This window comes from Haliotis cracherodii, unplaced genomic scaffold (assembly GCF_022045235.1).
Source record: "Haliotis cracherodii isolate W230 unplaced genomic scaffold, xgHalCrac1.p SCAF_1, whole genome shotgun sequence".
NCBI classification, from domain to species: domain Eukaryota; kingdom Metazoa; phylum Mollusca; class Gastropoda; order Lepetellida; family Haliotidae; genus Haliotis; species Haliotis cracherodii.
The window spans coordinates 6,188,857-6,216,443 of NW_027266264.1; the positions used below are offsets into that span (position 1 = coordinate 6,188,857).

The window sequence follows — 27,587 nt, forward strand, 5'->3', positions numbered from 1 at the left end:
AGTACAGAAGAATGAGCGACACATCGATCACGATCATTTGACGGGTCGAGTCAGGGGTCTTTGTCACAATTACTGCAACGTCAACTACAACGAAGCCAAATTTGTCAATGTCATTTGTCACAATGCTTCGAGGTATGACAATCATTTGATTCTTCAAGCAGCAGAACTGTTTGCCGATCGAAAGTTGACGTGCATAGGTCAAAATTCGGAACACTTCATCATGTTTCAAATAGACCAACTTCGTTTCTTGGACAGTTTCAAATTTTTAAACACCAGCTTACAAAATTTGGCCAACAATTTGAGAAGCAAAGGAGAAGAAGAATTTGTCTATTTGGCAAAGAACTTTCCCGAACATGTGGCATTGCTGACTCGAAAGTTACCCTACTTTTATGAGTATGTGGATAGTTTTGAAAAATTAGATCGAACAGAATTTCCGAGTCGTGACGACTTTTATTCTTCCTTATCGGAAGACACCATTTCTGAACGAGACTATGCCTTCGCCCGTCACATTTGGGAGACTTTCAAAATTACATCGGTGAGACAGTTCATGGAATTGTACGTTGCCGTAGACACTTTGATTTTGACCGATGTGTTCGAAGCATTCCGTGACATGTGTCTGAGCTACTACAGATTGGACCCGTGTCAGTACTTTACTCTCCCGGGGATGGCCATGGATGCTTGTCATTTGATGACGGGGGTGAGCTTAGATCTTATGACTGATCCAGATATGTATAACTTTGTCTCAAACGCAGTGAGAGGAGGCGTGGCGAGTATCAATCATCGCCACGCTCAAGCCAATAACAAACACATGTCCGATTTCGACCCGTCCAAACCCGAATCTCACCTGATGTACTTTGACATTAACAATTTGTATGGTGCAGCCATGAGTTGTCCTTTACCTCAAGGTCATTTTGACTGGGTAGACGAAACGGAAATAGAGTCTATTGATTGGTTGCAACTCGACCCCGAAGGTAGCGTGGGTTACATTGTAGAGTGTGATTTGGAATATCAACGTCACCTTCATTCTGTCCATCAGTCTCTGCCCCTCGCTCCCACCAAAGAAAGCATTCCCTTTGAAGATATGTCCCCCTATCATAGAGAATTGCTCGCAGAGCTTGGTATCAAAGGGGTGAAAGCCACGGGAACCAAACTTTTTGGCACATTGAAAGACAAAGAAAATTATATAATTTACTTTGCTACTTTGCAGCAATATTTACAATTGGGTTTGAAACTGAAAAAAGTACACAAAGTTTTGAAATTTACTCAGTCCAAATGGATGAAGCCCTACATTGACTTTAACACTCAGAAACGAAAAGAAGCCAAGGATGACTTTTCGAAAGATTTGTTTAAACTGCTCTCAAATGCCGTGTATGGGAAACAGTTGCAAAATGTAAGAAATTACAAACAAATTGAATTAATTACGACCGAGGAAAGACTGCGACGGTTTTCATCAAAACCCAATTTCAAAAGTGTAAACATCTTTTCGGAAAATTTGGTCGTGGTGAGCATGGAAAAGGTGTCTGTGACTTTGAACCAACCCGTCGCCGTTGGCTTCACCATTTTGGAACACGCAAAAAGACTTCTTTATGACTTTCACTACAATGTCATGTTGAAGGAATACGATAGTGACAATGTCAGGGTCCTCATGACAGACACGGATAGCTTGTTTTATCAAATCTGGTCCCCCGTGGGTACTCCTGTCCGCGATCCTCAAGACTTTATGTCAGCTAACACCCACCTCTTTGACACCTCAAACTATCCTGTAGACCACCCACTTCATTCCATGGAAAGACACAAAGTCATCGGTTTGATGAAAGATGAAGTGGGTGGCAAAACCATCAGAGAGTTTGTCGGACTTCGTCCCAAAAACTATAGTTTTATTTTTGACAAAACTCCCGGTGAAAGGGTAGAGAAACGCACTGCTAAAGGTGTGCAGAAAGCTTTTGTCCGAAACCATCTGCGTCACCGGATGTTTAAAGATTGTCTTTTTAAACACCAACAAAACATGGCAACATTTCATCAAATTCGATCCATTCATAACACACTCTTGACAGTCAAAGTGACCAAATTGGGTTTAACTCCTCAAGATGATAAGCGATACTTGCTGGCAGATGGCATCGAATCTCGACCCTATGGATTCAACCCTACTTAGAACTTTGTAACTAACATTCACCATTCCAAGAAAATATGAGAAAAATGAGATCGTCTAGCAAACAATGACCACATCCACGAAATGATGAAACCTCTGGAGTGTTCCTCGACACATGAAAGGTAGTAAACACATTTCATTTTTGTTGTTTTTAAAAATACTTTCGGAAAAATATGTTGTGAAATAAAAAATTTAAAAACAGTTAGTAATGAAAGCTAGAAAAAAAATGGCAGAAACAAAATAGGTTTGACATCAACACATAAAAAAATTGGTTTGACATAAAACTGAAAATAGATTTTATCAAACAAAAAACAAACAAATAAAATAAAACACTAGAAATATGTTTGAGAGTAACAAAATATGTTTGATAAAAAAAATCAAAACTCATACAGAAAAAACAAATGTCCAGGATATAAAGTTTAAAAAAAAATTTAAAAAATGTTTTTTTCTATAAATAGGATGAGTGGACGAGCAACTTCCTACCACTACAGGGTGAGAGGGGGAAGAGGAGAACTTATCCGAGATGGGGCACAATCGAGACGATCTCTCCTTGCTGCTTATCTTGCTGGATGTCGATCTTTGGAGAGAACCCTGAGAACTCATCGTCAACGGAATAGCACATCAGCGGATATATTAACAGGACCTTTCACTATTAGCGTCCGGGAAGTGAGTATTCCCGAACCAAATCATAATCTTCGATCAAACAGAGAACAATTTGAAATGGTCCTTGAAAAGCTTTACTTGGACCGCCTATGTGTCAAAGTGAATGAATTGTGCAATAGTAATTGTTATGGGTGTGAGATAAATCACCCATCGCAACGCAATCATCAGTGTTTGATGATGGAGCCGGATGAACGTGCGATGATGTACTTTGACGATGCTTTAGAAGCTGTGTCCCATGGCAACATCCTTGAAGAGGCGAGGACACAAAAGAATTCTACTGGAGTTGACTTCCTGGACATTCAAAACCTGCCTTATGAGAATGTTGATGACTTGAACAGACATTTTTTAACTTCCAGTAGGAAGGAACGATTGGAGGCCAAATTGATTGCGATCATATGATGAGATCATGAAAGTATTCATTTACGTATCATAAATTGATGAAACAATGCATAGTCAGTGAATTGATTTGATATATTGTAAATAAATAATATGTCTGTTACTCAGTGTGAATAAAAGTTAGAATAAAAGAATAATGTGTTCTTTTCATGCGTGTTTGTCTTTCTTTGTCGAATGTATTATGAACAAGAGATAACAGAAAGGTTATCAGAGAGAGTTTGAATAGTATTCAACCCATAAATATACTACTTAAACACCCACTCAACAACCAATGAAATGTTTTTTTCATGTAGATCCAATCATCAAAGGTTTTCATGAACACGTGATCAACAAACTAACCAACCAACCAATGAATTTGAAATAATAGAATAGTGTCATGCTCGTCATTGCGCTTAAATCACACGCATTTCATCCTGTACCTTCAGAGACTCGAGTTGTGTCAGAAAAAACACGGTTACTGTATCATGGAAACAAGGTTAGTGTTCACTCCATTTTGATTTACAATTAACATAGCTAATTTCTTTTAAGTTGTTAATCATAGTTTTAGTATTCACTCGACATAGATATTGCCTTTTAATTTGTTAATGCTGGTATTTGTCACTTTTTGGTTTTTAAAGAATAAAATATATAAATATCAAAGAGCTGTCGCAGAAATTCTAAATTCAGTCATTCTATCTTTAAACAGAGTGGGAAGAAAAGACAAATCTACTTTCTATTGCTGGAAGCAGGTCGTGAAAATGCTGCACACCCTAAACGAGGCAGTCATTCGTCAATCTCACGAATGGTTTCCAAGTCGAGACGAATGCGTGAAGGATGCCAAGCGCAAGTTTGAAGACGAATTCAACGTCACGAAGCGAGTCATCATCAAGAAATCTCGCTGGGCACTGTCCGCGGACGAGGTCGCTATGGCGGAGAAGATGAAACTCGTGGAAAACCTGTTGACTTTATGCTACTGTATTCAAGTCACCAAGATAATCAAACGACTGTCTCGTGAACTGTGTTTCGGGTGCATGTTCGATGCGGAAGGTGAACGGGACCACACCTGCAACATGTCTGAACAACAACTGGTGGAGAAATACTTTAACATGACATTATCCGACGTAGACGATGTAGAGGTGCACGAAAGCTGGAGAAAACTGCTGCTAGAAGACCCGAGTTTTCGAGATGTGAGGGACTTTAACTTGGTCCCGTATCGATGCAAAGACTATCGTGACTCTCAATTTAAAACGTCTCAATGGAAGGAGGGATTGAAAGAACGGGTCGAGAAAATGTTAAAGTTAGACAAAAGAATGTGAATGTACATTTTTAGAAAAATAACCTTTTGACAGCCGAATGGTGAGATGTTTTCTCGAGCGTTATGTTTGTTTGTTTATTTTAAGTATGATATTGAAAATAAAAATCAATGTCGAAAATTTGTTTTGTTTTGTATTTCATCTTCAGACACGCATAGATGACAATGATATAAAACGAAACATCATCCTTTATAGTCTATCATTACACGATGAGCTCGAGAGAGATAACTTCTGACAAAGTACTGGAAGATTATTATTTCACTCCCAGAAATCCGGGGGCGTTTTGGGGTCCGGGTAAACTCAAAAAGGTGTTGAAAGGTCAATTGAAAGTTCCAGCGAGGGGTGTCAGATGGTTTGTCAACAATCAAGATGCTTACAGTTTACACAAACCCGTCAGATACCGTTTCAAACGAATGAAAGTCAGAGTGAATTCTATCCACGAAATGTTTGACGTGGATTTGGCCGACCTGTCTAGGTTTACGAAGTGGAACGATGGTGTGAGATACTTGCTGGTGGCCATCGACATATTGAGCCGCTTTGCATTCGCCCTTCCGTTAAACGATAAGAAACCAGAAACCGTCTTGAAAGCTTTCAAACAAATCCTCGAGCAGCGACGTCCCGAGAAAGTGAGAGTAGATGGTGGAAGCGAATTTAAGGGCGCGTTCAAGACGTTTTTACAAAAACAAAAGATAAAACTCACCATAGCTCGCAACGAAAACATCAAAAGTAATTACGTGGAACGTTTCAACAGAACACTGAAATCGCTGATCACCAGATACATGACCCACAATAACACCAAACATTATCTGGACGTTCTGGCGGATTTAGTATCCAATTATAATCATACCCTACATTCGTCTCTACCACGTCTCTCTCCGGCAGATGTCGATAAAACCAACGAAGTGAAAGTGTGGAATCACGTCTATCTGGAACCTCTGAGAAAAGTCAAACCCGTCATCAAGAAATACTTATTTAAATTGGGCGACCTGGTTCGCATCTCATACCTCAGGAAACCTTTCAGCAAGGAACTCGATCTCAAGTGGACGGAAGAACTGTTTAAATTGGCCCAACGTTACAAGAAACAAACCTTCCCTCAGTACAAGCTGAAAGATTTTCACGACGAACCCCTGGAAGGCAGCTTTTACGCGAGCGAACTGCAGAAGGTCGACAAAGCTGCAGATGTCTTGTGGCAGGTGGAGAAAATTCTGAAGAGAAAAAAAGTGAAAGGGAAAACCTACGCTCTCGTACGTTGGCTCGGCTGGCCTTCGTCTTTTGATTCCTACGTAGAAGAGAGCGAACTGAAAGACCTCTAAAATAAAAATATAAAAAAATACAAAATGGAAAAGTACATCTTTCTGAAAAGCACCGATTCCAAAACGACAGCCTTTCCGGAGAATTCTCCTTATCACTTCCGCGTCAAATTAAATCAAAGGTTAACCTTCGACGGATTCTGGACAGTGTCTTTGGTCGAGCTCAATTTTGGAAAGCTTAATCGGACAAATATCGCCGGTGGTGACCCCTACGTGGACGTGTTATGCAACTTAGGCGACAGTTCATTGGTGGGGGAAACTCAACTGGCCTTATTGAGACGCATCGGTCTGAGACAGGGACCCTCGTACACTTTTGGTACTGAATTTAACATTCGTATCAAATTGAAAGAAACCGACAATATCGAGTTGTATTTAAAGTCGGCAAATACCTCCATGCCTTCATTCTTAACGGAGGAGACCTACGCCACACTTCATTTGAGACGTTATCCTTTCGTGGAGTAGTAGGAGTATTGTGACCATGGATTCGTCTTCCCGTCCGCTGTACTTTCCCGACTACGCCAAGTTTAAACATTACTTTGACAAAAAGAGGTCGTCTAGACTAGTCAACGGGAAATTACAAAGGATGGTGATCCAACCCCATCGACCGACAGCAGCAGCAGCAGCAGCAGCAGCACAAACAGCGCAACGGTCAGATGCATCTAAGATGGTCGTTCAAATGACTTCCGAATCCCAGAGCGAGGTTGACAGGGCAGAGGCTCAAGGCAAGAGGGTGAAGGCTTTAAAACGAAAGGCAGGAGTCAAATGCGTCACTACGAAGAAAATTCGTCGAACCGACAACATCAACGCCACACCTTCCAAGACGGTGAAAGTGCTCAAGTGTACCCCGGTGAAAGAAGATGTTATCTTTAGTTAAAAGTAATCATGGCTCTGTTGAACGATAAAGAATTCGAAGAGCTGGTGCCAGAAACTTTGAACCTCTTCACTCTACCCCCTTATCAGACTAGCGTTCAGAAACATTACTTCGTCAACGTTCGCCCTATGAGCCAAATCAACGATTCCACGCCTTTGGAATTTCACGTGTCCAATTCCGGAGGCGACTACGTCGATTTGAAGCGCACCCGTCTACACCTCAAAGTCAAAGTCACTCAAACGGACAGTACGGCTTTGGCAGAAGATGAAAACGTGGCCCCCGTGAATCTGTTTTTGCAGTCGCTTTTTTCTCAAGTGACGGTCTACCTGCAGAATCAGCTGGTGTCTTCCACCAACAACCATTACGCTTACAAAAGTATGATGAAGACCCTGTTGGAGTATGGACACGAGGCCAAGAGCACCCAGTTGACCACGCAGCTGTTCTACAAGGACGTAGCCGAACAAAACTCTGACCTGGAGAGCAGCAACGTCACCGGATCTATCAACGGCGGAATGTCGTCGAGAGCCTCCTACATAGCGGACAGCAAAGTACTGACCATGTCGGGACCCATCTACGAAGATATCTTCGACGTTAACCGTTACCTGCTGAACGAGGTAGACCTGACATTGAAGATGTACAGATCGGATCCTAAATTCTGCTTGATGAGCAGCGTGATCGACCACGAATTCAAAGTTCAGATCTTGGACGCCTACCTGCAGGTGTGCAAAGTCAAAGTAAACCCCGCCCTGATCTTGGCTCACAACGAACTCTTCGAAAAGTCCAACGCCCTCTACCCGTACACCAAAACCGAGGTCAAGGTCACCAGCATCCCCACCAGCCAGCAGACGCACTCCATCGACAACGTGTCCAACCCGGTGGCCAACAGATACATCGTGGGACTGGTGGAGAGCGCCAGTTTGAACGGGTCGTATGCCGGAAACCCCTTTAATTTCAAGTCCTCCATGCTTAAAAAAGTGACCCTGTACGTCGACGGCGTCAGTGTGCCCAGTCAACCCACGGAGGCGGACGATGTCGAGTCTTACGTCAACATGCTCGACGGCATGGATCTCTGGAAGAAGGACGAAGGAAACGCCATCACCAGAAGCGACTTTCTCTTGGGGAGCGCCTTGTTCGTCTTCGACCTGGACAAGATGTGCGAAGATTCGGAGTACCTCAACCTGGTGAAATCAGGCACCGTCAGGTTGGAACTGGAATTTAAATCGGCACTGATCAATCCTCTCAGTTGCGTCGTCTTGACTCAGAGGAATTCCCTCATCGAAATCGACCGAGCCCGCAACGTGTTCGTCAAGTAAGCGAGGCGATGAAGGCTTCTCAGTTGATGTGCGCCATACAGTGCGACTCGAGCTTACAGAGACACGTGTTAGGCGTTTATGCAAAAGATACTTTACCCGTGCTCTCCCCTTCTTTGCTGAAAAAGGGAGTCGGTCTCATCGTCAATACGGATGTTAGACAAAACAGAGGTCGCCACTGGATTGCTATGTATCTCCGAGGAAACAACAGAGCAGAACTGTTTGACAGTTTGGCAGAACCGGTTGACGTTGTATTCGATCGTTATTTAAAGTCCTACGTCGGTTCTTACACTCGCAATATTCAACAGTTACAATCTACAGATTCCAAGGGCTGTGGGTTTTACTGCTTGTATTTTTTACTTTGTATATTTAAAGATCATTTAAGATTGAACCAGATTGTCCATCAGTTTGATGTCAATGAATTACAATGGAATGACGCCTTTGTCACTAGCTTCATTTGTAACTACTTCAAATACTGCACTCATGTGAGCACTCCTTGTATTGATTTTTAAAAATATTACCGTGCTTGTAAAAAAATAAAAAAATAAAAAGTAGTTCAATTCCAATCATATCTTTGTTGTGTATAAATAACTTTGACCGGTAGTCATTCAGATCAGTTCCGAGGTCGACAGCGGTAGAGATAACATGGAAGAAAAGAAGTGCCTGATACCTTTTCACACACCAGCTACCATATCAGTGTTAGGTGGAACTTCGAGCGGAAAAACGTTTTGGACCGCTCGACTCTTAAAACAAGCCGATACCACGTTTGATCCGCCACCCAACCTGATTATTTACTGTTACGCCGTCTGGCAAGATGTCTACAATGACATAGAAAGAACCATTCCAAATATTCGATTTCAAGATTCACTACCTACAGAAGACGAGCTAAAATCTTACTCGTCAGAGTCGGACAAACGATGTCTTCTCGTGACAGATGACTTCATGCAGCAAGTTTGCAAAAATCAGTTGTTTTTACATCTTTACACCACGCTATCGCATCATCTGGGGATTTCGGTCATCAACATACAACAATCCGCCTATCCCAAAGGAGAATGCAACAGAACCATGTCTCTGAACACCCATTACTTCGTTCTGCTATCCAACCCGCGTTCGGCGCACGAATACAAAATCTTGGCATCGCAAATATTTCCGGGACAGGCAAAATATTTTGCGGAATCCTTTCAAGATGCCGTTGGGGGAAAAAAATATGGGTATCTCGTTTTGGATGTTTCGCCTTATGCTGATCCGCAGTATGGTCGTTTGCGCACTGGAATATTTCCCGATGAAGTGTGTACGGTGTACTTGCCCCAGTGATGTTACTAAACACCAACAGCAAAAAAAAGGTGATTTTGCACCGGGGTTCCAACATTTCACTTTCAACCCTCGAAGCGAGCAGACCTTTCTCGTCGTAGTCGTCATTATGGATGTATGTGGAAGATTTGACGACGTAGTTCCAGACTGCGCCAAAGCAGACCTCTGTACTGAGGTGTATGGACAAAAGTTTAGTGACAGACTAAAGACTTTTGACAAGTGGCCACTGCAGATGAAGCAGTCACCAACATCCATGGCTAAGGCCGGATTTATATACACTGGGCAATCTGATAAAGCCTACTGTTTCAAGTGCAAGCTACGCGTTCATCGTTGGATACCAGAAGATGATCCGATGACCGAACATTTCCGACTCTCTCCTCACTGTAGCTATATCCACATGGTGGACGAGCCCCAAAGTCAACAAGAAAGGTTAGACCAAACAAAAATGCTATAAAACGACATCGGTCGACGCACGCTGGAACATTTGTGATCGACCATCTCAACATGAGTGAGCTACTAGAAAAACACGTGACTTTTCTTCTGATGTTGAACCAAGCTAATGCCGGACAAAGAAAAGCTTTGTTGAAACACGCGTCGGGCGACCAGTTTATGGCAGTGATTACTCTGATATTTAACATTCTGAGAGGAAACATACACTTACCGGAAGAGGATAAAATACGACTGTCGCGACACAAGAAGTACATTCGTATCTTGGCCAGCAAGACGATCGGCCGACGCGTCAAACGGGAGTTGTTAATCACGCATCATTCGATTCTACCCATTTGCATAAGATCCTATCGATCCTACCTCTCAACCCTTCACGATGAGCAAGCCGATGATTCTTCTGACAAGGGATACCTACCAGAGACTGATGTCCGAACAGGAAGAAGAACAGAAGAAGAAGAAGATGACAGCCAATCGGATAGCGAATCAAAATCATCGGACACCGGCACCTCCTCAGACAGCGAATGAATCGAAGGACGACAACACATCGACAAGGGATGGTCGAGATGAAAACCAACCCTTAAACAACAATGACTTTTTGTTGCGCGTTCCCGATCATCTTCTCAAAAACATTAGTTCTAAAAGAACTATAGGAAAACTAATGTCTCTGTTTCTATTTCTCAAACATAAAATTGACATGGGTCACTTAACAGTGACGGGTAATCTGGAAATTGTGTTGCCAAACGGAAACGTGTTAAAAGATTCAAACCTCACGAAGCTGATTCGTTATCACACTCTAGACCCTTCTTCCGGGTCAAAAAGACCAACGGGTTACAAGGAGTTTCGCAAATTGCTACTCAGTTTAGGTGTACCGAAGAAGCATCTTGTGAGGAGAAATCACCATAGAAACCCAGAAAACAAGCGTGTGAAAAGACTGTACATAAAACGCAAATCTGTGCTTGGCGTGCCGGGAGGAGACTTTAGAAAATTGGAATCTTTGTAAAACTGTTTAGGGTTAAATATCATTGTTTAATCACGTTTGTATTCATGCATCGAATAAATATTCTTGATGGGAGTGTATTGCCATTGTTTTGTTTTTCTTTTTTAACATATACCCAAACCTGATACAAAACAGTCAATAAAACCCTGTGATATTCGCTGCAAGAGGTTGTGCGTTAAAGGTGATGAACACTGTGATGTGACATGGTGAAATAACAGAAAAAATATACAATAATTGGTATCAATAAACTCTTGATTTGGTAAAATACAATGTATGTCACTTAGCATGGATTATTTAAATTTTCCGACTCGCAGACGAACTCGCATTAGTATTTTCGTTCCAAATCAAAATGGATGTATTTATTAAATCCCAAATAGTATGTACGGATGTTAATCAGGTGCTTTTCGATAACCAAACTACGGAAAGGTGCTTATGGAAATCATGCACACGTTGCTGAAATGATCTTCTGACTTCTACATCTATTTTGAAAGATATTAGACATAAACATAACAATTAATGAAAATTATTCTTATAACTGCAAAGGAATACGAATATATACACTCAAACTGTAAGTATGGTTAAGGGTCAGATGCATTCGGGCAGTGTTTGAAGTAAAATGCTTGAATTCCAACTCGTGAAATAGTCGTTCATTGGTTTCTCCTGTCATTACAAATACTCTGAATGAAGCATAATAGACACATACTTGGGAAGACATCCTCTCTCCGAATTTAATTTCTCGTGCAAAACGCTGTATTCTCCCACCGAATATCATGTTTCCCACTTGATTTTGTTATAACGCACGGAGGCGAGGTTTCCAGCAAACACCCCTGAAATTAATGCTAGGCGTCTTATAGTGAGGGTAATACGGCCTTTGTTTACCTCGGTTGTGCGGCTCCACGTGCTCTCATCGAAGCCAAACGGAGAGCTAGCGATACGGTCGCTTTGGTGTATATATATATATATATATATATATATATATATATATATATATATATATATATATATATTATCATGCAACTCACTGTCGCAGGTGCAGTAGCCTATCTATATGATTATGCAAAACAATATGTAAAGCGCACCCTCCGATTAGTTGCATTAGTCCGTTCTGTACTGATTTCTCATGCCTGTAAGAAGCGGTGTTATGCTGAGTCACCACTGTCCCGCAGCGTGAGCGATGATCTGTTGATAAAACTATTCCCCTTACCGCTATTTAAAATGAAGATTTAATTACAGTTGTATTTGTAATGGTATTCTTTTCTAATGTTTGATGCTTTCAATAACTAAAATTTAAAAAAAAGAAGATTATTGAATCAGATTTTAGTGACATAAATGTATAAGAATTGCGTTGATGTAAGTTCACTCAACATATATGTTTAGTTCATATAAAACCACTTGTTAGAAGGAAAGTATTATCTCAAAAGTCGTGTCGTACAATGAAAATAGACACGAGAAACGTTGTTGTTGGTTGTTGTTTTTTGTTCAAATGGCTTAGCAACGGCATCGGATTATCCCACAATAGTCTAATAATCTTCTATAGTAAGCAGCAAATATTTTTGTTTGTATAATTGAACAATAAAATGTTTTACCTTCATCTCACGGTGAAAATCCCGCTCTCCAAATATGATGTGACACTTTTAAGTCCCTGGATCCATCATATGTTTTCCCATAATGTTCTCATAACTGTCGGTTGCTGCTGATGTTGTTTATTTAAATATGTCTAAAACTTTCAATAAAAAAATAAAAAGAGTGAAAACCAAAATGCTTGTCGAAGAAAAAAAAAGATAACTTAAATGACAATTTGTAAGCTTTCAAGTATGATCTACTTGGTGTTTCCCCGTCTTGAAAGAAAGACAAAAAAAAAATATAATACATCACATTATTGTCTAGGTAGTCTTGAATTTTCTCCTACAGATATATTATTAAATGGAGGAACAATTGCCACGGGTTTGTTTGAATTTTGATTAATAATTCGATTAGTTCCTTCGTTACTGTCTATGAGATATTTGCAAATTTCATTAGTTCGAAAGTCAGATGCGATCATTGATTTATCCAGTACACGTTCACCTTCTAAATAGTGCCCACGTCCTCTTCCCATTACTCGTCGAATCAAATCGTTATCGACACGGAAACTCATATCATTTTTGAATTTATCAATTCTTTTTTGAGGTACACCAAGCAAATCGTACTTAGAAATGATCTCCCTTTCAGCCATGTTTTCAAACAAAATGTATTAAGATAAAATTAAAAATTATTTCAAAACAAAAACTTAATGAAATTTTAAAAAATATACACAATAAAAATGATAAACAACAACAGTTTTGACTCCAAGGACGCAAGTTCACGAAGTAATGTTTCTGAACTGAGAATGAATATGCTGGTTACAAACCCCAGTCTTGTACGATCCTTTGGAAAATAAAACACACGCACACACACATACACCGTTCTTGCTGTAATGTCTGTGGCCTCTCTATTTCAATAAAATAAAAGTTCAAGTTTTGATGAACGTCTTGAAAAACGACCACACACACACACATACACACACACGCAGAGAGAGAGAGAGAGACACGCCATGATTATATATCACAGGATGAATAAGTGAAAACGTTATATTATACTTTCTTTGTGAAAAACAACTCTTGCAATGCTTAGGAAAGCATCCTGTTCCTAAAATCACAAATTTTATACGCTCTCTGCAATGAGTGTGCTGAGTGTCCCACGCCTATTCGATGTACATATGTAAACACCACATGTTTGACATTTGCCAACTACCGTATTTTCCTCAATATCAGAAGCCGGTCTGTATTGGAGAACCGAGTTCTATTGTAAGTAATATTTGGGTGTTTTTTTTTTGCTTTTAGTTTTTCTTCAGCTGTTCAGAGCTTCAAATAGAGGAAATTCGGTAAGCCTGTAGCTTTCGAGAGTCGTATAGAATATCGGGAGACATTGCACTGCATCGTATATGTCGTATGTTTTGTTTTTTGTTGGGTTTTTATAGCTATATTGGGTATACTGTTTCAAACCTATGTGTTCGTGTAAATAAACGTCTGATGTGTTTTCCGAAATGTTGCGAATTTGAAGCTCATTGTTGCTCCCTACCGACGAAATGATCTTGACATTGCATCAACATCCCTAGAACTTGAGACCAGCAAAACTTTACATCTGTACATCTCATATATTTGAGATGGGTGGCGACAAAGTGCATTTCTTCTCGACACATGCATAATAATAAGTTTTGCGTATATTTTAAATAAGGTTTAGGGAATTTTCTTTCAAAAGAGGGAATTTGCGAATCATGGCGTTCACACTAATCTTTGATGATACTACATCGAATTTCAGGTTTCAAATTGGGAATGATCCTCAAGGTCTGAGTAATCAGATTTTAGACTTTAATGTATCTCGTCAAGTGAAGGATATTTTCATCTACTTCCTGTCCGAAATTGACAGTTTCCAACAGAAAAGTTTCTCCATGGCATACAACGCCCAATTATCACTCGCCATCGATGACACGTTATTCATTTGCGACAGGCAAATGAAAATACTATCTGTTCAAACCACGGGATATAACCATATCGCTCTGTTGGATGTTAGTGATCTCAAGGAAGCCGTCGAGCAGATCATTTCAAGCGTCACAACACTCCAACTTACCGAGTTTCGCAACAGATTTTTTCATTTGAATTCAGGTAAGTTTTCAAGATTACTCCAGTTGAATTATTTAAAAAAACCACGTTTAACACCTGATATGAAATTTCATACAGGTTTTATTTGTCAAATAACGACTTTCGATTTCGATATAAGCTGTCTAAATAAGCTCTAAGGTTCCCAGTCTCCTGCTCAGTTCATTCACTGACATTCAACTTGAGACAATAGATTGGTTTTTGTTTTAAGAAATAGTGAGTGAGTGAGTGAGTTGGGTTTAACGCCACTTTTAACAGTATTCCAGTTATACCGTGGCGTGTCAGCTTAATGTGGGAGGAAAGCCCGAAGTGATGCAGGTTTCGGACGTTTACCACTTCGGTGAAACCTACGAGCTAGGGTATGGTGCCGACAAACCTAGAAACATGATCGGGGCGAACCGGGATTCGAACCCACATTTTTTCTGACGTGCCCAAGGGACGCAACTCTGCACAGCGACTGGGCCCCTCCGTGTCCCCCCCGTTTTAAGACATAAAAAAAAAACAGGTCAAAGAAGATTACATAGTTCTTTAATAAAAAAACCGAACAATGACATACATTTCACTGTCATGTCCCTTACCAACGTAAAGTACATGATCTAAGATTATACAGTAACACATGGAAAGTTTTTTCAAGAAATTCCTTCTCTCCTCGATTTACCGAGAAATCCACCTCTATTGAATACACAGTTCTATGATTACAGCTATCTTCTACTGCTAACTTCTGTAAGTTTTTTCATGAAAGTTCACAGGGAAATCCTCTTTCTCTATTGAGCTGTGGATACTGGTCACTGAAAATAAAAAGAAGTAAGCAATGCATTAAATCAGTATAGAACAACAACAGAACCAACAGATAATTGTTCAAACACTCATTCTTTAAAACAATATTTATTCTGTGATCTAATATATTATGAAACTAAGTACCTAGATTGGTATTGTATGGGCTGAATCACAAGTTAATTGCTGCGTTACTAAGCAAACTCATTAAGGGTTGTTAATGTAATCACATTAAGTTAGCTCATTTACTCAGTGATAAAACGATTGTGTGACTAACCTACATACGTCAATGCATGTATTAACTCATGGATGAGAAATTGTGATATCATGGACATGTGAACTAGTTAGGCAATCAATAATTTCTAACCTGTCCATGCACGAGTGTTCGATTTGAAAGGTAGTTATTGCTTTCAACAGTAGTCCACAAGATCAACTACAACTATGAAACTTAATCCTACATCGATGAAATATTTGTCAAATATTATACCTATATATAAAATAAAAAGTCCTATTATCTTTCAATTTAATTCTTTCTTGTTAATTGTATGCAGACAATTAGGTCTTGCATGAGTGGTTGACCTGCGTCATCATCCGTAGTGTTTTGTTGTCATGGTCACAGATAGCCACGACCAAAGCTCATAGCACGCAGAGTTCTAAAATTCCATCAAATAGTTTAGCATGCATATTATTATTATATTATATATCACCTTTGGTTGAGAACAGTGAAACGTTGCACCATTTCGCAATATAGACATTGTCATCCATAATAGTAAATCTAACTTGACAAAGAAACATAATTCTACATTGACTATACAGAAAATTAAATACTTTTTAAATGTTAGTATAGTAACAGATGTGATTGATAATGCGTGTTGACTTAAGAGTAGAATAAAACCAGTCCATTATCATAAATAATTGAAAAATAATTCTCACCTCACTCTGACTTTGAATCTGTTCTCCAATAGAGATACGTCTGTCTTCGACGCATTTGAAGAACTTCAGGATGTTGAATTTCCTTTTGTTTTTGGAAGTACCCTGTCCTGTGAATACCATGTGAGTGGAATCTTCAAGGGCATCCAAGTATTGATGGTTCAGGAGAACATCAAATCTGTTATCACCTCCTTTCTTCTCGACAGTCGATAGGATAGTCTTGCAAACATCTTCATCGTGGATTTTGAAAGTTTCAGAGGACAAGATCTCTAACAATATGTTTTTGGGTAGATCACTCACTTTGCATCGGATTGTACATTCCTGGAGACCACCGTTATCGTCTAGCTTAGACATAAGCTCTTCCTTTGAAACAATAACGACTTCGGGTTTAAAGACCTTGTTGGTGACGATGATATCATCAACTTCTGTTGACGTCCGCTTTAGAGACTTTGCCATAATTTGAGGATGGTGGTGATGGTGTTTAGGCGTGGTTTAGATAGAATGTGTTCAGACTTGAAATATACGTTCTTTATAGTCTTTCTTGTTTTTGTTTTTTCTTCTTCTCACAGGCGTTATTTACTTGATGGGAGTGTCACAGTAGTTTCAGATACGGTGTTGTTAATATCAGCAGTTCCCTTTTCAAAACAATCTCGTGTTTACACGTGTGTTGTTTTTTTTTCCCCTTTCAACTGTCCGTATACGTCTTGTTGATACAGCTGTTAAAATATAATCTGTAGGTTCACTCGAATAACAGTAACTAGAGACGTTACAAATACGCCCTCGTTGATTTAAGTATTTCCTTTCAAAACAATCTTGTGTTTACACATGTGTTTTTCCTTTCAACTGTCCGGGAAACGCCTAGTATTTCCTTTCAAGACAGTATCGTGGTTACGCAAGTGTTTTTCTTTTCAGCAGTTTTGGAAGGCCCTTCCGTGGGAACTGCACCATCACAATGTTGACGTAGATGTTATCTTTCACTCATGTGAAATCCGTAGGTTCACTGTCGTCCATCTCAACAGTCGGGGAAAAAAAATATGTAACTTGTTCTGTGTGTCTAAAACGTCTTGCTTTAATGAAATGAAAACCACTGGCTTGGTTATCGATATGACACGTACGGGTTAAGCGTCGCTCCTTTTAGATTTGATTTTTGGGTTAGGTAGTATGTAACCCAGACACGAACTGAGCAATGCGGTCCACATGTTGGAATTGGTTTGGTTTAGACTCAAATTCACGATGCAAGTTATCACTACGATATAAATGATAACGATTTGAGAAAAAAAGACAGCTTCTGTTTTGGGTATTCTTTTCCCAAAGAGCTTCCATGAGTCGGTTGAGGTGGAACGAGTCATGGATGTGTGTACTGCTGACTCATCCATGGTAAATGAAAAAAAATATCACCAACTCCTGCATTTATTCATATATTTTTTTTCATATACATGTGACCTTTCTCAAACACTAACTGGAGACGGCCTTGATATGAGGCGTTCCCTTTTCAAAACAGCCTCGTGTTTACAAGAGTGTTTTTCCTTTCAACTGTCCGGGAACGCCTTGTTGATACAACTGATAAAAAATAATCTGTAGCTTCATTCGAATAACAGTAAATGGTGACGTTTCTAACACGCCCTCATTGATTTAAATATTTCCTTTCAAAACAACCTCGTGTTTACACGAGTGTTTTTCCTTTCAATTGTCCGGGAATGCCTTGTTGATACAACTGATAAAATCTAATCTGTTACTTCACTCACTCGACTAACAGTAACTGGAGACGTTTCAAATACGCGCTCTTTGATTTCAGTATTTCCTTTCAAAACACCCTCGTGTTTACACAAGTGTTTTTCCATTCAACTGTCCGGAAATGCCTTGTTGATTCAACTGATAAAAAATAATCTGAGTAACTGGAGACGTTTCAAATACGCGTTCGTTGATTTAAGTGTTTCCTTTCAAAACAATCTCGTGTTTACACAAGTGTTTTTCCTTTCAACTGTCCGGAAATGGTTTGTTGATACAACTGTTATACGAGATTATTGGTCAAGGTTAAACGAGGTCATTGATCGCATGATAACAACATCAACATCCCCCCCCCCCCCCCCCCCAGGTCAAGGTTATGTGACGTCATCAGTCACGTGAGGTTAGTAGGTGCACTTGTGACGTCATCAAATGTGGATGTGTGGATGGATACTTATCACTTATCTACTACTTTTATATATGATTTCCAAGAAAAAGTTACATTTAATGACACAAATTACGACTTTTCTGTTGTGGATGTGGATTCTATTGAAACCGCCATGTTTAAGTATGGTCTTGACGTCAATGATTCTGTAATAAAGGTAAGCAACCCTTTTGTTATCGGTCCACATGTGTCTCGGTATATATAAGAACTAAGAAACAAACTTTTTGTGCCCCCGAAAGCCCTTAGGGACTGACAATATATTTTCTATCTGGGGAGCCTGAAAATTCTGTTTGAAACAGAATTTATTTTAATTATTTATTACATTCTGTTTCAAAATAAATGCGACAAAACCCTGTCTATGATCATAAGAAATGTTTGCCAAAAGCAGAGCCTATTGCAGGATTCCGACTATATGGTGAATATGTGTTTATGAATCACTATCAAATAGTGTTAGCGAAAATGTGAGGGTATCCTGCCCTCGATGGCACCCGTCACAAACACATGCAAAGGCAGGTCACTTGTTCACCTGAAAAAACACGGGAAGATATGGTAGAAGTCGAAGATGTTTCGGGAATAAAGTTGAATCCTGAATAATGCGATCAGATATTAGATTTTTTTAATGAAATACTTGTTCAGATAAAGGCCTAATATGAATAGTTTGTTAGCAGTGGTCACAAAAATGAATTGTTTGTTTTGTGGAAAATAGCCAAACGTCAAAATGTTTGTGTTAATAATGACAATGAATAGACTATTTGATTGTGCTCGGTAAATACAAATTGTGTTGGTTACAGCTGGAAAATAATAGATTATTCTCACACCAATACAAATCAAATGGATGCTCCCATGGATATATATGGCTCCACAAACTGTATATCAAATTCTCAGTACTTTCTGTTTTCCTTGTGGTATCATGTCTTGTTTTCTCGAGGATTTCTGTATGAAATGTTTTTCAGTGTGACTGGATGCAGCAAGAATGTGATGCAACCCACTTGACCGAGACGAAAACGGAGATGGGAGTGTGTTTCTCTTTCAATGGTATCCATTGATTTCGCACAAAACTATTTACATAATGAAAATATGTAGCAATTATTCCATTACAATAAAAAACATATTCAGAGTTCCCTAGCGTCGACAAACTAAACAGTTCTGACCTATTATTAAGGTTTCTTTCGTACAAAGATGCTTCGTGCAATCGGTCGCCAACCCTACGACGACGCTGAGGTTAAAGCTTCGATCACTTAGTTTTGAGTCTTTTGACTGCAACGTTTGAATAAGGAAGGATCCTTGCCATCAACAGTATATCAGTAATACCCCGATGTTGGAGGCTTGATGTCCCAGGAAAGCCTCCGACGTCGTGATAAAGGTTTAAGATAAAGCGACAAAACCCTTTTCATATCAAATAGAAATTTCTGATATAAGCAGAGCCGATTTACGATTCCGACTATATCACGAGCATGTGTTATGAATCACTGTCAAATAGTACTGATACCAGATGTTCGCGAAAAGTAGAACGTATCCTGCCCCACCGGGGGCACCCGTCACAGACACATGCAAAGCAAGTTTTTTGTTCAAATTTGGAAAATGTCCTCCACATGTCTACCATGAAACATCGTGAAAGCTTTACTGGGGCCTTGAATGTTGAAACCTTGATCAAACAACTTCTAAGCAAGAGTCGTATGAGGTATTTGAAATCTTGGTAGAAAGAGCATGCTCGATTGTATCTCAAAAGTTGTGAAATGTAAACATCAAAGGCTGGTGTTTCTGAAATATTATTCGGCATGAAGGGAAAGTTGCCTATTGGAAAGTTGAAGTCATCCCTCTTGTGATACAGTCTTGTGGAGAGTGTTTTGTTCACTCTGAATCTTTCTGCATAGATCTAAATATGAAACAGATATGGCGGTCGTCCTGGTCCTCTCTATTTCTAGTTCAGGTGGGTAAATCAGTGGAAGGGAACTGGCTATTTATTTGATTGTTATTGAACGATATCAGATCATCGATATACAAATCTTCCCGAGGCAAGAGAGTTAACTGACTATCAAAGTCCAGTTTCCACCCTTGTCTAAGTAGGCTGATATTATGGAGTTTCATTTTGGCTGGACTAACGAGTCTTTGCATAGTCCAATCAAAATGGCGCAATGAAATCGAAATTCGGTTCTTAAACTGTAATGCAGATTTCGGTCGATTGCAGGATTTGCAAAACATGTGCACCGCCAACTCCTTGTCAACAGATATTGCCAAAAGTCAAGCAAATCCTTTGAGATGTTGAAATCCAGGTACTGGTATATTGCTGTCAAATCTAGAAACATAATATGGGAGAGACAGAATTCGAACCCATGATGACAGGGACTTTGGAAAATTAATTGCAGCGGCTTTGACGATTGGGCAATCCATGCCCCTGTACCCTTAACAGGTTATAAAATAAGTCTATGGAAATGTTCCGCGGATAATCGATTTTGTTTTCTGGCGTTGACGGGGTGTAACTACATCCAGCCACAAATCACACCAGTAACATGTCTCTGCCATGTTTCCGTTTAGCATCTTTAAGAGAAATTACATTATCTGTTTTAGAGTTCAGATTTTAGAATGAGATCGTATTAATTTCGATAGATTTATGTAGACCACCTCTGAATCGATAACGACCGAATATTCCTCTGTACCCTGAAGGCAACAGACACTTACTTTTTATAAAAACAGTGTGAGTGGCGGGTACTACCGGTAGGGCAGAACATGTTTACCCTTTTCGAAACACCCGGTGTCTTTCTTCACTTATTTTCAGTTATCCATTCACATACTTCTCCCCGCCATTAATGCCGAATGGAATTTTTCGTAATCGAGTTTTGTTATTCTCAAGCGTTGACAGTATTTTTTCATCTTGGTTTATTTTGTTTTCAGTCAATGGCAGTGCATCCACCGTCGGTTCGGGCCGACATTACGGTTTACACCTACTTCTGGATGCGCAGTCAGAAGAATTTACAAGGAGTCGCGAGAATACTGAGGGTCCTGGGTTTATGGTACGTGTGTGCCATTATGTAAACTGAAGACAATATGACTCAGGAGAGAGTATATCCTTGTATATTATATAATCAAGCTTGGTTACCCTTGATTGTAAGCGCTGGCATACATCGTGCTCGACTTTATTACCGTATCACCAAGCCATCAGGCAACAGAAAGCAAGCCTACAATATGGTGCATATTGGGTAAATAACACGAATACAAAAGGACTTTTTTAAAAACATCAACATTAATGTATCTATATGCATTTTACTGAACTTGTACAATTTCGAATGCAAAGTTGTGCTTTTCTATCAATTTGAGTTTGACCCATTTTTAACTCGAGTTAACTCAGACAGCCGTGAATTTGACACATCCAGTTAGAGATATGTAGGTTGAAATAGTCCCTGTGGTAAATATAGTGAGAGTTGCCTAAACCGGACTGGGAGTTCGACACAACCGTAGATTTGACACATTCGAGACACCGGGATTCGGATGGATCATAAGGTTTTCGTCCAGAGGAGGGTAAACAACAAATGGGAAAGTCGTCATTTTGTACACGTGTGGATGACGAATCTCAACCCAGCAACCTCCAACCATAACGGACGACAACTTTGTGATTCAGGAACAAATAATGACAACAGTCAGTCTAGAAAAGTTATTTTAATGTAAAATATCATTATACAAGTATAGTAACTTCGGTCGGGTAGCCTTGTGGTTAAAGCGTTCGCTCGTCACCCCGAAGACCCGGGTTCGATTCCCGACATGGGTACAATATGTAAAGCCCATTTCTGTTGTCCCTCGCCCTGATATTGCTGGAATATTGCTAAAAGCGGCGTAAAACCATACTCACTCACTCTTTACGGAATTTTTATGTCATCCATCTCATCTTAAGTATCTGTCCTTCCGGTGGTCCGGGGTCCCGTTCCATAAACCGATCTTAGCGCTAAGGTGATCTTAACTCCAATACTTAAACATAGGCTTGCGGTCATCGTAGAGCTACGATCGTTTTTTGGAACGGGGCCCAGGTGCTTATGTCATTACAAGTTTATACCTTTAAACTAACTACAGGGGCGCGCTGGTCGGGGTTCGAATCTCAGATTCGCCCCGATTATGAGATTTGCTTTGTCAGGGCCATGCACGTGCTCTTGGGTTCCAGCAAGGTATTCAATGTCTAAGATCTGCATCAAGTTGCATCCTGGCCTGATAGCAACATGGTAGGATTAGTTAATTCTTGTATTTATCTTCATTTGCTACCATGCGAAAATGTACTATTTTGAAAGTATCAGAAAACTAATCGATATAACATTTCTCCCTACATTTGCAACAAAGGTCTTTAAAAAAAACAAAAAAAACAACAACGTTTTGTTGATTTTTGACCCCGTGTTTGTCAGATTGCCGTGCATTCCCCTGACGTCCCACTGCTGATGAATGACATAGGGATGGCGCTCTCTCCAGGCTCACAGTACTTCTATGGCGTGGAGCTAGCGGTAAGATAATGTGTGAGTTATACGAATGACTTAGTGATTTGGTGTTGCGAGCATTGAGTTACTGAGTGCTTCATCAATCCAGCCAGCATTACTGCCATGTTTGTCCAAGGAATACCAAGACACAATTACACAGTGAATCCATATTTAGAAACAGGGCAATCTCCTTAAAATCAGATCTATGTTCTCGCTGCCGCTAAACAAAGAACTGAGGACATCCCATTTCGGGTCACGCCAGAACGACTTTTCGCGAACTTTGACCGACCACTGAAATGACTAACAAGAAGTCGACATCAGCCAATTAGAAAGCAGCTCTCTCGAGCTTTGGACACTCGTTTTAACCTGGCGACTTCTATTTCAAACTACGCTTGAAAAATATGTTGACACAGTTCTCGATTAAAATTTTGAAAACTTAACAAACAAACATTCTGTAATGTCTAATATATGGTTGAGATTGTATGGTAGTGCTTCCCACTTACATGTACGTTCAAATGTATATCCCACAGAAGCGAGAGATAGCAATACCAAACGAATAAAAGTGAAATCTTTGCAATGAAACTAACATTTTAGTCAGCTATTGCTCCCTGAATAATACAACACAGTGTGTGTGTGTGCGTGAGTGTGTGTGTGTGTGTGTGTGCGTGCGTGCGTGCGTGTGTGTGTGTGTGTGTGTGTGTGTGTGTGTGTGTCTGTGTGTTTGACTGAGGTAGAATATTCCAGTCGTATGACGGGGGCTTATACATATTAGATAGTATGGACCAGACAATCCAGTGATACATATATACAAGGATAATTTGTGACACTGATGTCTATTTGTATATTTCATATGCTTTTTATCCAGAAAGGATCGGTTTAGCTTTATGCACTGCATAGTTTTGCCAGATGCTTGGGGTGGTTGGCAACTTTACTGGCAATTTACTACTGCCGACCAGGCTTTGGTACTTGAATAGTTATTTCGTCACTCTAAATGGGTCATTTGCACCATACATACAGTTCTGCAAAACCAGACTTTGTTATTTGAATAGTTATTTCGTCACACAATTTCAATAAAGTTACAAATATTATTTGTGTTTCTTTGTCAATCCTTTGCAGAGACAATGTTGAATAATAAATCCTGTCGGACAAGTATACATACATCCCACTGTGTGTATTCCCTCTCTCGTGATGTCGATAACACTGACAGCCGTTGTCAGAAATGCACACGTAAAGTTTAGAAAATGGCGTTATGATGCATGAATACCATTTGGGGATAGTAAGTGGGCATGATTGACTATACATATAACGTCACTGTATTCTAATGAGTTTGTTGGTCTGCACTACCGTTTATTTTTGCCAAACCGATATTAACACATCAGGTAAATAGCAATGTCGCAATACCGTTCAATTGTGTGCCTACCTACCATTAGTTTTAAACATATTTTATGGACATAAATGGACAATGGGATTGGGCAAAATTGATCCAACTTAGAAACCTAACATTGTCTAACAATTGCATCAGGCCACACTTATTTTCCCTCTTTGTTATCCACGGTGACCCGACGGCCCACACTAATTAATATCGCCCATGCTGACTGACCTGTCACGTAAACAGCAACATAGGTCCATCTAGAATCCGCAGTAACCATTGTCAACAATGGCTGCCGGAAGTTTTGAGCCTAAAGACATCCACCAGTCAAACCAGAAACCTGGACTCAACATCATGAACAAATTGTTGGGAGAAGGATTCTCAACAAAATAAAATGCGTAATCTCTCATTTCAGCTGTCACAAGTCACTCAAAACGATTTTGACAGATCAAACAATTCCATTCAAACAAGGCACTATAATCTTCTATTTACTTTCTTGGTGATGGAAACACTATGGCCAGGTATCTGTGGTCTGAGACCAGGTACCACAAAGCTATGGCACATAGTGTAAAGGATAGTCTGGTAGCGTCAGTGAGTGTGGTTTAACGCTGCTTTTAACGCGGGAGGAAGTGATGCAGGTCTTAGACGTTTACCACTTTGATGAAACCCACGAGCACGGGAATGATGCTGATAAACCAAGGAACATAATCGGGGCCACCCGGGAATGGAACCCACAATCTTAGGTTTCTATCGTGCCCAAGGGACGCAACTCTGCAAAGCAAATCTCAACCCCTTAGAGGACTAGGCCATCCGTGCCCCCATGTCTGGTGACGACTAAGCGGATGTATGTATTCACGGTAATGGGGGAACGTGTGTGTACATACAAATGTATCGATGATGAACCAGAAGGAACAGCTAATTATTGTATAACCATTTGCGTTTGGGATGAGAGCGTTTTGATTCACTGATTGTGAATGTTGTGTGTTGGTAGTGGTGGTAGGTTTTGTATCCAAACTTAGTAAAGTAACTGTATGGATCGGTAGTTTGAAAGTCATATCTAGATATTTATGCTCTATTGTTCCCGACAGATTAAACATCTGGAAATCAGATATCTTGGCAAAGTTTATGTTTAACAAATTGATACAGCTGATTCAATAAGTATCTGAGAAGGGACAGAAGTATAAACGGTAGTTTTACAAATGTGTCACACACAATTCACTCCCAGCTTTGTCAGTCCAAACACGAAATGGAGTCCCACATCAAACAGAAGCGTAATCCATTCATTTGATGTTCAGGATCACTAATGGCACGACTAAATGATTAAGTAGCAGTCAGAGCAAACGTTGTTTAGCATAAAAGGCACTACTAATAGTGGTGGTCACAGTACTGATTTGCGTGTTAATTGTTGATGCCAATAATGTGATGTCGGTTCATTAAGCAATAGTGCGCCAGGTTTTAGGGTATCAGTGTTTGCATATCTCACAGGCACTACCGATTTCGCACTTACTACTAGTATTTCGTCTGTTGATGCAGGGGTAAAAGGTAGTGAGCGCTTAAACCTTGTTCTAAATAAACCAGTAAATGAATAGTATGGAAACTGATGAAATGTTTGTATTACTGAATAAATGTGATGTGAATAAATATTCTTTATAACCTGTTCCTTCTTTGCTATGGCGCTTGGCCTTGCGTTCAGCAATAAATGTGTATTTAATGACAAATCAGTGGAAACAATCATAGTTTGGAAAATGTTGAAATGTTTATATTATTGAATAGATGAATAACTATTTTGTGAATAAATACTCTTTATAACCTATTCCTTCGTTACCAGAGGTAATTGGCTTTGGCGCGTGGACGGTGTCGTGACTTGAACACAATGTGTATGCCAGTGCAACCGCAAATTTATTATAGAATGTATTTATGTATTTACCATTATATTCTAAGATTTAAGTTATTGTTGTTTTTGTAGAAATTATAATGTACATCTATGAAATATTAAAGTATTAAAGTTATTAAATTTGTTAAATGTAAAGTACTTTTGTGCAACTATACTATACTTCAGCATCTAATAAATTACTACTGTGATTCCGGTATACGCATTTCTGTGTTTTTCTTGTAATTTGAGAGTTCCGGTATAGCAATATCCCGTGTTTACTGTAGCGTGACCAGTCTTACTGTAGCTTCACGAAAGCGAAGAGATTTTAGAGTTGATTATGGCTAGGTTTCGCACTTGCGGCCCAGAACCAATTATGTTTAGCAATAAATGTGTACTAGGCGATTTTCAAAGCTAATTGATCATTTACAAATAGACAATTAGTTGTTGGATTCCAATACCTTGGTTTCACCCCATTTGTCATATACCATGAAATGTGCTATTCTCTTGGGATGTCATAAAACAATTTTCACTTCTGTGGTTAAACACTATCAATAGTATATATTTTTTTGATTTGAAGTTAACACGAAATACGATCACCTGACCGCGAAATTGACGTTCATAAGTGTATGAACGACACAATTTGACGTTCATACGTTTTTCACGAGACCGTAGTCTTGAAATGACGTAAACACTGACGGACAACTTCCACATTCCTCGGGAAACCCCTTGGAATTCCCTAGCACGAAAACATACAGAAGCGTTCTTTTTGATCTTTAAGACCCTTTAATCTTGGTCTCAGCGTTTCAGTATACATTGAAAAACGACAGAGTTTGACTGCACGGTCGTTCACGACTATACTCGCTACGACCTATCCTAGTGAACAAAACGAAGAAATGCACATCTAAACTATGGAAGTATCGGCTCGATCCGTGTCTTGGCTGGCAGTGACTGTCTACAGCAATCTATGACTTAACCTTCGTGTCTATTTGACACATCTTTAATCACCTTTCAATGATCGGCTAATCGATCAATGATGACTAAAACTTTCAATTTTTATTTAGGGGAGGGGCTGGGGCAGAAACTGCCCTGTTTACATTAATCTCCAGTTTATTGCCCTTTTCTCGCCAACGAGAAAGCTTTTGACAGAGTCTGGCTTAATGGTATTTTTTTCAAATTGTATTACTTTGGTATTAATGGTAAATTATGGCGACTTTTACGCACAATATATACCTCAATGCAGTCATGTGTAAGCATTGGAGGTTTCACCTCAAATGTGTTTCATGTTAAGCAAGGTGTTGGTCAAGGTCGCGTTTTATCGGCATGGCTTTTTACTCTGTATATAAATGACTTGTTGTATTCACTTGATGATTCAGGGCGTGGCTTGTGTCTTCCATGGGGTAATACACCCGGCATCCTTTTAGCAGATGATACTACCTTGTTTAGCAGCTCCCCTGACGGACTGCAATGTCTACTGAATGAGACAGTGTGTGTGTATATATACACACACGCATATTCCTAATAGATGGCATTTGAAATATAATGCCAGTAAAAGAGCATTTCTACTGTTCGGGAATATTCGCAAATCTGTCTGTCAATG

General features: G+C 39.7%; 1 protein-coding gene across 1 annotated transcript in view; it reads left to right on the top strand.

The window, feature by feature from the left end:
• The window catches only part of LOC139453970 (acid-sensing ion channel 1C-like), a 28,172-nt gene extending 5,388 nt beyond the window's left edge, over positions 1-22,784 (top strand). Inside the window, exons 2-5 of the mRNA XM_071235433.1 lie at positions 18,322-18,451; positions 19,248-19,329; positions 21,187-21,305; positions 22,680-22,784. Of these exons, the coding sequence (XP_071091534.1) occupies positions 18,322-18,451; positions 19,248-19,329; positions 21,187-21,305; positions 22,680-22,784 (436 nt within the window). The remainder of the gene's footprint in view (positions 1-18,321; positions 18,452-19,247; positions 19,330-21,186; positions 21,306-22,679) is intronic.
• The last annotated feature ends 4,803 nt before the right edge of the window (positions 22,785-27,587 follow it).